Source organism: Capricornis sumatraensis, chromosome 14, assembly GCF_032405125.1.
Source record: "Capricornis sumatraensis isolate serow.1 chromosome 14, serow.2, whole genome shotgun sequence".
NCBI lineage: Eukaryota > Metazoa > Chordata > Mammalia > Artiodactyla > Bovidae > Capricornis > Capricornis sumatraensis.
The window spans coordinates 35,323,222-35,338,596 of NC_091082.1; the positions used below are offsets into that span (position 1 = coordinate 35,323,222).

The 15,375-nt window shown below is 46.9% G+C and overlaps 1 protein-coding gene across 2 annotated transcripts in view; it reads left to right on the top strand.

Moving 5' to 3' along the window:
• Positions 1–11,316, top strand: part of CNIH3 (cornichon family AMPA receptor auxiliary protein 3) — a 131,019-nt gene extending 119,703 nt beyond the window's left edge. For both annotated transcript variants that reach the window (XM_068986474.1, XM_068986476.1), the window contains 2 exons: positions 4,323–4,466; positions 11,289–11,316. In XM_068986474.1, coding sequence (XP_068842575.1) covers positions 4,323–4,466; positions 11,289–11,316 — 172 coding nt within the window. The remainder of the gene's footprint in view (positions 1–4,322; positions 4,467–11,288) is intronic.
• Positions 11,317–15,375: the final 4,059 nt, after the last annotated feature.

Genomic DNA, 15,375 nt, shown 5'->3' on the forward strand with positions numbered 1-15,375 from the left:
ACCCCTTCCTGGGTGACCCTTACCCCAAAGCCTTCCCTGCAAGCTGCTCTCAGATAGCAGTCCAGTAAGTCCAGTGAGGGAAGGTCCTTCCTATAGATTCCACTAACCACAGCCTCAGCCCTCACAGATCAGTGTTAAAGGCAGCTATAGCATTATTCACAGTAGCCACAAAGTAGGCAAAACCAAGGCTTCCCTGGTGGCTCAGCAATCTAGAATCCGCCTGCCAATGCTGGAGACATAAGAAATGTGGGTTTGATCCCTGGGTCAGGAAGATCCCCTGGAGAAGGAAATGGCACCCCACGCCAGTTTTCTTGCCTGGAAGACCCCATGGACAGAGGAGTCTGGCTGGCTACAGTCCATGGGGTTGCAAAGAGTTAGACACAACTTAGCGACTAAACAACAACAACAACAAAGACACAACCCAAGTTTCCATCAAAAGATGAATGAAGAAACTAAATGTGATGTATCCTTACAATGGAGTGTTATTGAGCAATAAAAACCAATAAAGTACTGATGGATGCAACACCATGGACAAAGCCTGAAAACATTACAAGTGAAAGAAGTGAAGTGAAAGTCACTCAGTCATGTCTGACTCTTTGCGACCCCATGGGAATTCTCCAGGCCAGAATACTCTTTCCGACCTCATGGATTTCTCCAGGAGTGGTACCCTTCCCCTTCTCCGAGGGATCTTCCCAACCCAGGGACTGAACCCAGATCTTCCACATTGCAGGCGGATTCTTTACCAGCTGAGCCACAAGGAAAGAAGCCAATCACAAAAAGCCATTTATAAGAAATGTCTGAAACCGGCAGATCTATAGAGATGGAAAGTAGAGTGGGGATTGCCAGGGGCAGGAAGGGAGTGGGAGTGAGGAGTGACTGCTGATGGGTACACTGTTTTCTTTTGAAATCGATGAAAATGTTCTGAAATTAGATACTGGTGATGTTGTACAATGCTGTGAGTATATTAAAAACCACTGAATTGTATACTTTTAAAAGGTGAATTTTTTGGCATATGAATTATACATTAATAAAAATAACCCACCTACCAGATGGGCTGCATTTTCTGGGACAGTTCTGATTTTAAATGTTCTATTCCCTGCTAAGACCATGCATCAGATCATATGATCTGGGCTTTTTGTAAAAGAGAAATCACCATATGGGTATAGAAGGTGGGTTGGGGGTGGGGGAAGCGTATACCAAAGTAGTAAAAGATGCAATTGTACAGATAAACGAGCCACACTTTTGGTGCCCCACAAATATTTAATCATTGCCATTACACCATACAGTATAGCCTGTATTCAGTCACGTCTAGAACATTCACTCCTTCATTTAGCAAACATATGGAAGACATACTAGAGGCCAGACACTGGGGGGCATTCTAAGATGAATGTAAAATATAATATTACCTTCAAGGAATATATACCCCGGTGGTGGAGGGAAATATATTCTTACCAGGTGTCTGAGGAGCACGGGTGGAATGTAGAGGAATGGAGGGGCAGCACTGGGGAATCTGGAAAAGCACATTCGAGGTTAAGGGACTAGCCTTTGCAAAGGCTCAGAGGTAAGAGAGCTCCTGGTGTTCTGGGGAGCAGCGGTTGTTCAGTGTGGTTGGCTGTGCGGTTCTGAGATGAAAGGGAGCAGAGATGAGGTTGACAGCTGGGGATCAGGTGTGGAGGGTCTGAAATGACTTGGTAGGAAGTTGGAAACGCTTCTTCTGTAGGGAATGGCTCACTCTCAGGAGCTTTCCAGGAGGAAAATGACATTGCTGGATCCAATTTTCAGGATGGTGACCCTGACAGCAGTGGGAAGGCTGGGCAGGAGGCTGAAATTTTAAGGATGAAATCTAATTAGGAGGTTCTGGTGAAATTCCAGGTGGAAAGAATGAAGGCTTGTCCCAGGTAATGGAAGCTGGGATGGAGAGAAAAGAGGGGGAGAGGTCTGGAGAGGTAAACTGGACATAATTTGGCCAATAATTGGAAACAGGAGGTGAGGAAGAGGGGGCATGTCAAGGCTGGGTGGCTAGGAGGTGACCAAGAGCAGGATGCAGGTTTAGGGAGGAATGAAGATGATTCAGTTACGTACGAAAGTCCTTTTATGTAAAGGTAACCTACTAAAATCTGAATTTAAAGAGAAGTCAAATAGAAACATTATGGTGTTAAAATGGATTGCGTACCCACCCAGAGACTTTCCATGTCTGCCTCCTCCATTATCCACAACAGAAGGGTGGGTGGTACACAAAGGTCACAAAGACTTAGCAAGTTTAAGTCACAACCCAGCATCACTCAGCTGGGACATGGCAGGGCCATTTCTGCAGGGAACACAGGTCATGTCTTTGTCACCTGACGGCTGGCTCTTCTCCCTCTAAAAGTCATTTGTCCCAGAGTTCTTCAAACAGTGCGTTGTTAATCCAGGGTATCAAAAATGTGGTTTATTTACCAAAGTTTGGTTAGTGTACTGATTCTTAGGGCTATCACCCCTCCAAAAGGGAGGGAGGGAGAGCTAGCCATGCCGTTCCACTTGGAACGTTTCCGTGTATAAGGGAGTGACTGCAATTTTCTTGCCAGTAGGAAGTTAGCCTTATGTTTTTGAATCCCTGACAGATCTAGCCTAGTTCTGGCAGTTTGTAAGTACCCAGAAAATGAAAGAAAAAGGATTGAGGAGGGGAAGTGTCCTTTACAAATCAGAGTCCTTGAACTCCCTCTCTCTCCTTTCTCCGAAGGTCCAGCCCAGTGATGTTTCTAGGGCAGTTAAAGCCCCCTCTGCCTTAGCTTTGTTTGCTTAATTGCAAGTAGAACGGCAGTACTTTTGTTCAGCATCTGTTCTTTGAGTTTGTTTGGACCCATCACTTCACACAGTTGTCACAAGAGCCCTTTGGAGTAGGCAGTTTCAGCCCCATTTTACAGATGTGGAAGTTGGGGTTCAGAGAGGTTAATGGCTGACTCGAAGAAGCTCAGTCCCTGAGCCACTCAACCACCCTGCCACCCTTGCCTTCACTTAATGATGTCACCTGGGAACAAGGCACAGCAAAAGCAAATAGGTTTTGAAATGTGCTCCCAGGAAGAGGAGCAGTGAGTGGCCTGGAGGGCTGTGAGCTGGCAGATGTCATTGAATCTGGCTTGTGATTTCCTCTCAGCACAGCATAGATGACAGATAATGTCAGCGCAGTCCTCTGAAGGGGATGAAGAGGAAACTGAAATACCAGCTCAGGGAGTTGCTGCGTTACAGGGATGCTCTTCAAAGGCGGTGTGATTAAGCCCGTCACACCCCTCGCCTGGTCCTCCATTTCCCTCGAGGACCATGGTGGGACCCAGAGCCTCACAGGAGCCGTTAATTTGCACCCGGCTTCCTGATTCCCTCACCAGACTGACAAAAAAGCAGCTGCAGAGCGATTTCAGCTGCACTTTGTTCTCTGGCTTTGAATGAGGTGCTGGCTGAGACCCTGGGGGCAGTGTCTTTGTAAGGGCCAGACAGATGGACAGCCTCAGGGGCAGGACTCACCTCCTGCCTGACCACTTCCCGAGGTCTCAGCCAGCACAGCCTTGCTTCCTGTGAGCACAGCTGGTTCACGCTGCGCCAAGGCGATGTTTTGAAGCTGACACCAAGTCTGCGTTTGCCCCCTCCTCCCACCGCTGTCTGGGTTCACCCCGTTTCCCTCTGGAGCAGCTCTCTCCCTGCAGTGGCCAATGTTCTTTTTGTTGTTCTCATCCTTCTCTCAAGGAGAAAATTACCTGTAAACTCCTCCACGCTCAAGTGGGAATGTGATGTCCCTTCCAGAGTACCCGGGATTTTAAAAGAGGGTCTGGGAGGAGGATAATCCAAAACGACTTAATGTTTAATCCAAAGTAATGAATATGTATGGTAGAATTGTGGTACAGCAACACTTGGAGGCAGAGATACAACTGACGTCCACACACACCTGTGCCCCTAGTGATGCCCAGATCTGTACACATAGCAGAACACCCCCCAACCTGCCCACAACACAGACCACCCCTCACCCACCCACATCCCTGCAGAAAGGAGGCTCTTCCTGGTACCTCCCAAGTGACACGGTTTCCTTCTACCAGGGCACCTGTGTGTGGGGCGAATGTGACGCTGGTGGGTCTGCGTATTCGGGTGTTACCACCTGCTGGAAGACAGTGGTCGAGCCACTGGTTAGTGATTCCTCGGCTGTATTTTGGGCAGTGATTCTGGCAGAATGCAGATGACTGCTTGGCAGCGATTCCTCAGAGGGAAGCCTGGCATCAGGAAGACTCAGCCTTGATGACTTCCCATGTCCCTCCCAGGTCTCAGAGCCGATGACGGCATGTCTGCTCTTCCTGCAGGTATTTCCACTGTCCAGCAGACAGCTCCGAGCTCGCCTATGACCCACCGGTGGTCATGAACGCAGACACCTTGAGTTACTGTCAGAAGGAGGCGTGGTGTAAGCTGGCCTTCTATCTCCTCTCCTTCTTCTACTACCTTTACTGGTGAGTTTCTGCTCCTCTTGGTGGATTTGACTCCTGTAGCAAGTGGAGGGGATATCAGGCCTTTGAGCATTGGAGTCCTGGCCTGGCAGGGACGGTTGGAGCCATCTAACGGTTTCTGTATGAAGGAGAGGGAGGGGCACAAGGTCCTACCTTGCCAGCTGACAGGTGTAGCCTTTGAGCTACACAGTGAAAACACATTCTGCCAACCCCTCTTAGGAGATTGTTGGTAAAGTGCACTTGGTTACTCCTCCGTAGGGCTCCCTTCCCCCAGCAGCTCCACAGCTCAGACAGTCAGGTCACCAGTGGCCGCGGATGCATAGCCTTATCGCCCCTTGCCCCCTAGTCTCATGTGAAAGCATTCTTGGGGACCATAACAGAGACCCCCTGGGGCAGTCACGCTTCACAAAAGGGCATTTTGGGTCCTTAAATGCTTATACTCACAATTCTCCCAATATTATGCAACATCACTCTAATTAAATAAAACATGCTGACTTTGTAACTCTGTTTCAAGAGTCTCCCCTCTTTTCACTTCACTTCTGAGTAGAATATCCTAATGAAGTGAATAGCTCTAAACAGAGTGTCTTGTGGTTTGATACCCCAGGAAGTGCCTTTTCTGAAAATGTCTCCTCCTCCTTCCTGTTCCTTTTTGGGCTCATCCCTGAGGTGTCTCACCTGTCACTTTGCTCTCCTGTCCCTATCTGCACCAGGCCACAATATCTCCAGGTACCCAGCGCTATCCTCAAAGTGGTCTGGTCGGCAGTAGCCAGGCGAGGAAGAGGGGCCTGCCTTGGAGTTTGAGTTAGGCTGGGGGCAGGCGGAAAGCAGCTGCATTTACCCAGTATTTAAACAACCCAATCAAAAAGTGGGCAGAAGACCCAAACAGACATTTCTCCAAAGAAAACATACAGATGGCTAATAAACACATGAAAAGATGCTCAGCATCACTCATTATTAGAGAAATGCAAATCAACACTATGATGAGGTGTCTCCTCACACTGGTCAGAATGGCCATCACTGAAAATCTACAAACAATAAATGCTGCAGAAGATGTGGAGAAAAGGGAACCCTCTTGCGTTGTTGGTGGGAATGTAAATTGATATACCCACTATGGAGAACAGCATGGAGATTCCTTAAAAAACTAGCAATAAAACTATCAAATGACCGAACAATCCCACTATTGCACATATATACCCTGAGGAAACCATAACTGAAAGAGGCGCATGTACCCCAATGTTCATTGCAGCACTATTTACAGTAGCCAGGACATGGAAGCAACCTAGATGTCCATCAACAGATGAATGGATAAAGAAGTTGTGGTATATATATAAACGGAATATTACTCAGCCATGAAAAGGAATGCATTTGAGTCAGCTCTGATGAGGTGAACGAACCTGGAGCCTACTGTACTGTGTGAAGTAGGTCAGAAAGAGAAAAACAAATATTGTATATGAATGCATATATGTGGAATTTAGAAAGATGGTTCACATTTGCAGGGCGGCAGTGGGCACCCAGACATAGAATAGACTTGTGGACACAATGAGGGAAGGAGAGGAAGAGACGAAAGAGCAAAATTGAAACACATACATTATCATATATAAAATAGACAGCCAGTGGGAATTTGCTATATGACACATGGAGCTCAAACCCAGTGCTCTCTGACAACCTCAATGGGTGGAATGGGGTAGGAGGGGAGTTCAAAAGGGAGGGGACATATGCATACCTATGACTGATTCATTCAGGTTGATGTATGGCAGAAACTAACACAACATTGTAAAGCAATTATCCTCCAATTAAAAATTTAAAAAAAGCCAAGCCATGCTTTGAGCTAAGAGCTTGACGTATATTGCCTAGTGTATGAGCTAAATGCTGTCACTGCCCTCTTGTTGACAATGAGGAAACTGAGTCTGAGACATTAAGTCATTTTCCCGTGGTCACAGCTCTTAGTGACAAAGCTGGAAGTCCCTCTCAAGTTGAGTCCCAAAGACCAAGCTCTTAACTGGTGGCTCTTAGAAAATCTTTGTTGTTGTTGTTTAGTTGCTCACTTGTGCTCGACTCTTTGCGACCCCATGGACTGCAGCACGCCAGGCTTCCCTGTCCTTCACCATCTCCCGGAGTTTGCTCATCCTCATGTCCATTGAGTCAATGATACCATCCAACCATCTCATCCTCTGTCACCCTTTTCTCCTCCTTCCTTCAATCTTTCCTAGCATTAGGGTCTTTATCAACGAATTGGCTCTTCCCATCAGGTGGCCAAAGCATTGGAGCTTCAGCATCAGTCCTTCCAGTGAATATTCAGGGTTGATTTCCTTTAGGGAAACCTTTAGAAAAGTCTTTTATCGAAATGTGGTCTTTGGATCTTCTGCCTTAGGATCAGGGGGTGAGGAGGGTATGCTTTTTAACAAGCAGATTCTTGGTCTCAGGTCTGCTTATTCAGAATTGCAGGGCTATGCATCATCCAGGAGATGCTGCTTGTCCACCTCCTCTCCTCTCTGCATCCCCAGGGTCCAGAAGACTCAGAAGCACCGCATCTATAACTTCTGGAATAACTCAGCCCTGGAGGTGATTCAGAATATTCTACCACATTCTCTCTCTCTCTCTCTCTTTTTTTTTTTTTACCACATTCTTGTTGGAGTCAAGGGTTGGTTCAGGCTCAGGGTGACACTTCTATCCTCTTCCTGGATGGAATGTCCTGGTACATTGCCTATTTCAATTTGCAAGGAGCTTAAGGGTCTCTGAAGCCTCTCTGGAGCTTTCCAAGGTGCCCAGCAGATTGGCCCAAGTGTCTTAATGAAAGCTGGCTCAAACTGCTTTTTATCTTGGGAAGCCTGCAGAAGGTGACTCAAGGTTTCTTGGGCTTAGCGATTTGCTCACCTTAGGCTAACAGGGAAGTTAGGTTTCCTCACTGGAGTGTGCTCAGCTTCTTTGTGGGGCTGCGGGCAGTCCCTGCTGCTGAGTCATAGGTGAGGGGCCTGTCCCCAGAGGCAGTGTTGTCCCTCTTCAAAGCCAGCAGAACAAGGAAAGAACTTTCCCCTGATCCTTCCCTGTTCACTGGGGATCCGCTTTAGTCTGGATGGCAGATCAAGCTCCCTCATTTCAGTTTTGTTGCAGTAACTGCTGGAACCTAAGGTGCTGGAGGGAAGAAGGCATAGGAGTCCTCATGAATTTGCTCTCTGTCTGCTGAGCTGTGGGGGCAGTCCTGGGGCTCCTGCCTGTTAGATGGCTGTGATCATACTGTAACTGACCATGTTCCAGACATTCTGTCTGTCTGTCCTTTGGTTTAGTTTGACTCTGCCTTCATGTTACATTCGTTAATGACTTTGTTTCCGAAACAAAAGGGGAAATAACTGCTTCTCCCGCCTCACTGTGACCCTGGGCGGCAATCAGGGTCCTGCCTTCTTTGTTGACTCTGACTTCTTGGTGCTCTTCAGAGCTCCTCACAGACCCTGTTTCTCATACCTCAGGGGCTCCCAGCTCCTTAGATCCAGGGCTTGCGGTGAGCACAGGACTGTCAGCCCAGGCCACTCTCACAGGGACAGAAGGGGACCCATGGGCACGGAGAGCTGCTTCTGAGTCGAGCACAATGATGGACTCGAGTGACAGCCACTGGGAACCCTGTAAAGGAGGGGGTTTGGATTTTACAGTTTGAGGTTCCCGATGGGTTCCTAACAACATCATGGAGATGAAGAAATGTGTCGAAGGTCCTAACTGACAGTTAGCAGTTGACCCCAGAGCCGGACTCTGCCCCGTATGCCATGTGAACCACCCCAGCATCCACTGCCACCCCCTCCTCAGGTTGCCTTGTGGAGCAGGAGACCTTTGCAGGTTACATGGGATGGGGGTTGTGCACGTGTGCTAAGTCACTTCCGTCGTGTCTGATTCTTTGCAAGCCTATGAATCGTAACCCACCAGGCCCCTCTGTCCATGGGGATTCTCCAGGCAAGAATACTGGAGTGGGTTGCCATGTCCTCCTCCAGGAGGTCTTCCTAACCCAGGGGTCAAATCAGAGTCCTTTTCAACTCCTGCACTGGTAGGTGGATTCCTTACCACTAGCACCACCCAGGAAACCCCAGGATAGGGGCTACTTAATATTAATACTTTTTTTCTCCTTTGCTTTTCGCTTCCCTTCTTTTCACAGCTATTTGTAAAGCCTCCTCAGACAGCCATTGTGCTTTTTTGCATTTCTTTTTCGTGGGGATGGTCTTGATCCCTGTCTCCTGTACAATGTCACGAACCTCCATCCATAGTGCATCAGGCACTCTGTCTATCAGATCTAGTCCCTTAAATCTATTTCTCACTTCCACTGTATAATTGTAAGGGATTTGATTTAGGTCATACCTGAATGGTCTAGTGGTTTTCTCCACTTTCTTCAATTTCAGTCTGAATTTGGCAATAAGGAGTTCATGATCTGAGCCACAGTCAGCTCCTGGTCTTCTTTTTGCTGACTGTATAGAGCTTCTCCATCTTTGGCTGCAAAGAATATAATCGATCTGATTTTGGTGTCGACCATCTGGTGATGTCCATGTGTAGAGTCTTCTCTTGTGTTGTTGGAAGAGGGTATTTGCTATGACCAGTGCGTTCTCTTGGCAGAACTCTATTAGCCTTTCTCTGCTTCATTCTGTACTCCAAGGCCAAATTTGCCTGTTACTCCAGGTGTTTCTTGACTTCCTACTTCTGCATTCCAGTCCCCTCTAATGAAGAGGACATATTTTTTGGGTGTTAGTTCTAGACAATCTTGTAGATTCTGGGCTCCAAAATCACTGCAGATAGTGATTGCAGCCATGAAATTAAAAGACGCTCACTCCTTGGAAGGAAAGTTATGACCAACCTAGAGAGCATATTGAAAAGCAGAGACATTACTTTGTCAACAAAAGTCCATCTAGTCAAGGCTATGGTTTTTCCAGTGGTCATGTATGAATGTGAGAGTTGAACTATAAAGAAAGCTGAGTGCCAAAGAATTGATGCTTTTGAACTGTGGTGTTGGAGAAGACTCTTGAGAGTCCCTTGGACTGCAAGGAGATCCAACCAGTTCATCCTAGAGGAAATCAGCCCTGAATATTCATTGGAAGGACTGATGCTGAAGCTGAAACTCCAATACTTTGGCCACCTGATGCAAAGAGCTGACTCATTTGAAAAGACCCTGATGCTGGGAAAGATTGAGGGCAGGAGGAGAAGGAGATGACAGAGGATGAGATGGTTGGATGGCATTACCGACTCAATGGACATGGGTTTAGGTGAACTCCAGGAGTTGGTAATGGACAAGGAGGCCTGGTGTGCTGTGGTTCATGGGGTTGCAAAGAGTTGGACACAACTGAGCGACTGAACTGACTGAATATTAGTACTAATGCTAATATTAAAATCAAAATTAATAGAAACTGGTTAGTCCAGTGTGGATTCTGCCTGTTCAGCATAAAGTCCTTTTCAAATTAAGGGTGTAAACCAGAATGGTACTAATACCTAAGTAGCACCACCCTCCTAACCAGTTACTCTGGGTTGTGCCTGCCTCCCCTCCTGTTCGTTTCTCTCACTCTGCGTATGTTATTTATGATGTACTTGATGCCAGAGACTTCGTCTGTTTCATTCACCTCTGTATCTGTAGTGCCCTGGTTGTGCCCAGCACATAGTAGGTGCTCGCCCAATCCTTATTGTTGCTACAGCTTAACTGTACCTTCCCTCAGTGCAGTGGATGGGGCTGTATACTCCATCAGTTTCCCAGCACTGAGAATAGGGACTGGCCCTCAGGAGACACTCAGTAAATATTGAATGAACGCAGGAAGGAAAGTGAGTGAACAGATACTGTGAGGCTCAGTGTTATAGTGGAAGGAGCACTGGCTTTGGTGTTGGAACGTGGCTCCTCGCCTTGCTCTGTGACCTTGAGTGATCCACTTTTCATCCCCATATTTTCCCGTGTCCAATAAGACTGCTGTAGCTCCAGCCCTGACCGGTGAGGCTCCGTGAGCATGAAGTGTACCAGATTCTCAAAGGCAAAACTTGAGCTCCTCAGAAGGGCCTTGATGGGGCTTTGCAGCTGGAGGTTAGAAGCAGAATTCTTCAGTTTCATTGTCTTTGGTTTTGTTTCTTAGATTTTCCTTTCTTCTCTCTATGTTATAAAAGAGTTGTTTTTCTTTCTGCCAGATAGAGTGTATATTTTGGTATAGAATCTTCTTCCTTGTTGCAGAATTAGCTTGCAGCCCTTTCTAAGGGCACAGGGATGCGTGACCCCTCCTCTGTGGTGTTGGAACACCACCGTAGGACATAGGACGCGTGCTCTTAATGCATGTTTAATGCCTAGACTTTGTTAAAAACAAGAGGGCCGGGGAATTAACCAGCTACGAATTCATTTAGTTTGTGAGCCCAGAGGGCCTGTGTTCACACACACACGTCCCTACAGTCATGATGGTGAGTTTCTCCCCAGCACTGACATTAACCAGCATAATCTCGGAGCCCCTGGACATGGCCATCACATATGCATGTGGCAGCTGGTGGCATAAAGAATCCATGGCACCCTGGACCCCTGGGGACCTGCCCTGCAATTGCAGAAAAGAGGAATAGCAGCCCTAATTATTATCCTGTTGAGAATAATGAGAGATGCTCAGAGCAGTCATATCTCTCATCCAAGGGGCACAGTGTGGCCTTGTAACAATGGTTACATGAGGTGGGAAGTAGAAGAGGGAAGAGTTTGGGGAGCAGATAAGTTGCTTTAATGACAGGAATGAGAAAGAAGCCAGGGGTCTGGCTTATGGAAGGTGCCTCTTTTAAGGGTCGCCTAAGTCCTTTGAGGGCTCCCACTAATGCCGTCTTTTTTCCTCTTCTTTTTGCATCCAGCATGATCTACACTTTAGTGAGCTCTTAACTTGAAGACCACGCACGTCCACAGAGACTGAGATGGGAGAGGCCCGAGGCTGTGCGGTCCATCCTGCTGGTGACGGGAGCAGGGACCAGTGTGGGGATGTGACAGACAGAGATGGGCAGATACTCGGAATTGGGAGCCGGAAGCAGGCAGCAGCCAGCGGCCGAGCCAGCCTGCTGTCACACGTGTTGTCGCCCTGTGTACCAGTCTTCCTCGTTCGCACCCCACACTTGGCCTGTAGATCCCTTCTGGGCAGCAGGGGCAGGTGGGGTGATGAAACACGAAACCTCTTCTGAACGAGAATTGCTGCTTCCTGAATCCCCTTTATTGAAAGGCTCCCTGAAGTTCATGCTGCGTTCCTGGTCTGTGGGTGTGATGGCTGGAAGGCTGGAGGGTGCCCTCTGAGGAACTGGGTGACCCAGAGTCAAGGCTGCGTCTGTAGGACCGATTGAAGATCTCAAGGATGTCACGGGCTTACCTGAGACTCTCGCGTTTCTTCCAAGCCCTGGCCACGCCCTTCACTTCGATGGGCGGGGCCTGGAAAGTGTGCAGACTTGCCTTGGACTGTAACCAGCCTTGAGTCTGCAAGGGTGTCTATTTTTCTGCTCTGCTTTGTAAGAGCCCAGTGATGTTGGGAACTGAGTTTGGGACGGTATGTTGGTAAAGAATTATGGCCAAAATCAGGAGTGGGGGCTGGGAAGTGGGAAGGGGGCAATTGTAGGAAAAAATGATTTTTTAAAATACTGATGACATGTTCAAAGTGTTAATTCTTCGCCGCCACAAACTGTACAGTTTTGTTGTCATCCCAAACCATCACAGGGCCATTGAAGGTGAGTCAATTAATCAACACTAGTCAAAACTACTAACTTTTAAGGCTTCCCAAACAGTCCTGAGGCCAGAAAAAGCTGGTGTGGCAGTTCTGTGCTGTGGCATCCGGCCGCTGAGAAGTGAGACGACAGTACTATAGCCTCAGTGATGCTGATGCATCACTCGTGCTGTCTGGTTCAACACGAGGACATTAGTTCATTTAGAATTTTCCATTCGACATTCTCTCCTTCTTGGGTAGGAGTTATACTTGGGGTTGTAAATAATAAGGCTGAGATTTTTATTATGTTTAAATTGGGCACCATGATTTTGATCTTATTCCCCTAACTTCCCTTCTTTTCTTGTGTTTGACATACACAGGCTATTTGTACATGTACCAGCTTCCATCCGAAGTCTGTGACTCAGGTTTATGAATGGTGTTTGTGTAACATGTATTCTGTGTTTAAAACGCTGCGATTGCTTGAGTGTCTCGCCTACCTGGCTGTCTCATTTTAAACCCATTACAGGCTGGCTTCATCTCTATATAGATGGTAAACTAGTAGGTGGACAAAGCAAAGTTTCAAAAAGACATGTTTATTCTAAAAATTCTACAGAAAACAAAATGCAGATTTCTGCTTTGAGGTTGAAGGTATGAAACCAGAGGATTCAAGGCAATATTTTTGGGATCAGGCTTCCCCTTAGCTGAGAGAGTTCCCTTTAGGGCTGGTTAGTATCATTTCTGATTCGATTCCTGAGATGACCGGCTACCTTCAACCGAGAACCCAGTCCTGGGTTCCAGGCTGCAGACAGCAAATCTGACCCTACTGCCATCTTGCAAATGCAACTGAGAGCAGAGGATAAATGATCCGGGAGGTGTTGTTTGTTTTTATACTTTGCCTCTTTCCAAAGCAATTTGAAATGACATAATAGCAGATACAGATGTGAAAAGACTGTTAAAATGTAAATAGCAACGTCCAACTTAAAAAGGAGGAGGACACAGAGATGCGGGGCTTCCTGAGGGACTCTGTTTACTGGGATTGAGCGTGTTTCTGGGATTGAGCGTTAAATATGATATCGTTTCTCTTAACAGTAAATAATAACAATTCACATTTTCATAGTGTTTTTCATTTTACAGACTGTTTTTACATCTCATTTGACTTTTCCTCACATTCCTATGACGTTGATATGATTCTTTTTCCCATTTTCTAAGTGAGGAGACTGAGGTTCAGAGAGGGTAACTGTCTTACCTGTAGTCACACAACAGTTCCAGACCTGCCTTTGACCCCAGGTTGTCTGACCTTAAACCCCATGTTCTTTTCATCACACCTGAGAGCTGGGAAAGTAGCTAGGATCCTATTAAGGTTTGATTAACATTAACTTTCTGAGAGAAGGAGAAGATTTTTAAAACAGAGTTATAGAGGAAGCACCTGATTTTCTTTTTTTTTCATGGGCCAGCCTCAGACTTGCTTTATTGTGAGCAGTTCTTCTCTAAGGTGGTTGTCTAAAAGCTTGTAAATCTTCAAATGTCTCTTGGGCAGTTCTTATGTTTATGAAAGAGAAATATACAAATATTTCTCCCCCACGAGTTGTGACTGAGAAGAAATTCCAGTGGTTGTTGGGAGTTTAAGCCAATTTTCAATTCCTGGGAGAAGTTAATTGTGATAAGAATCAGAGTAAAGTACACAGTTGGTGGAGCCATTTTGTGTGCTGAGCTTTATGCAAGACCTCTCCCAACTCTCACAGTGATCCTACAAGGTAGGTTACATGTTCTCAACCCCCAGTTTACAGGTCAGGAAAACAGGGAGGCTCAGGGCAAATGAATCTTTCTTGGGTGAACAGCCAGACCAGAGCTTAAGGCTACGAATAAATGGCCAGATAATAGCAACAGCTTAGTAATTGAGGAGTTGGGCATTATACTATAAATTTCATGTGCTTCTATCTGATCCTTATGAGAAAACCATGATGTCGATAGTATCTCTGCTTTATTGATGAAAAATGTCCAGAAGATGAATCACTTGCAGAGACGCAGAGCTATTTAATAGTAAGGGGTGTGTCTATAGCTACAGTTGGAACTGAAGCCCAGGTCTGCCTCTTCTCGCATCGTTTTTCCTTCTTGAGTATCTTTGTCACTTGTCGTTTATCACACAGAAATGACCGAAAGGAGGAAGGAGGGTGAAGTGGGAGAAGCAGCACCCTGGATCAGTCACAGAGGGAATGTCACCCTTGGGTGATGGAGAGCTCTTCCTTCCAAGCATGGTCTGAGCATCAAGGAGGAGGGGCACAGACATCACAGGGGGGCATCCATGCTGACCTGGTGCCCGTTGCCTTAGGGAGGCAGGGCCGTACGCTTGGTGTGGCTGTGCCCTAAGGGTCAGAGTGGGACCTGGTGGGGGAGGAGGGTCATTTAAGTTTACTTTTCACTTTCATTAATGAAGGGAACAGTGGCACCCTCTGCACTGACATTATAAAGATTAAATGAGTTCACATCTGCAGAGAATCTAGAAGAATGCCCGGCACGTGGTAAACACAACTCTTTGTAGGAGGTGGGTCTTGCTCGCCATCCTTTTCTCTGCCTGGTGCCCACCCAGGCCAAGGTCCTCCAATGGGAGGAAAGTAACCTGGCCATGGGAAGGAGTGGAGATTCTGGTGTTCTTCTACCCAGCAGCTACCCCCACTGATGTTTCCATCTGTAGTGTCCTAAGTGGAGGTCAGGCTGGGACCTGATACCTCTTTTCAATGCCATGTTCTCTGGCCAATCATGATAACAACTGCTGTCGAGTATTTGCCCTGTGCCAGGCATTGTGCAAAGCATTTGACCTGCAAGGTGTCACTGAATCCTTACAACAGTGCTGTGTGGCAGGAGCTCTTCCTGTCCCCAATGTATAGTTGAAACGCTAAAGCTCATAGAGGTTAAACAAATGAGCAACTGTCACAGTTACTAGGAAGTCATAGAGTGTAGACTCCAGCCCAAGTCTAGCTTCTACCAGTTTTTTTCCAAGCACTCAATTTATCAACACAAAAATCCACGTTGAAAAAGGCTTTTACAAGTTGTGCAACAAAGGAAAAGTTTTTGCCCTTGGGCTCCAAATTCTTATCTTAACCTGACTGGATGACCTCTCTGACCCTCAGTTTCCTCCTTTGCAAAACTGCTATGATCCCTCCCATCTTAGGGGAGCTGTGGGAGTGAGAGACCATGGACAGAAAGTGCCTGGCTCAGTGCCCACGCATCGCAGATGCCCCGTGAATTGCAGCCAAAAT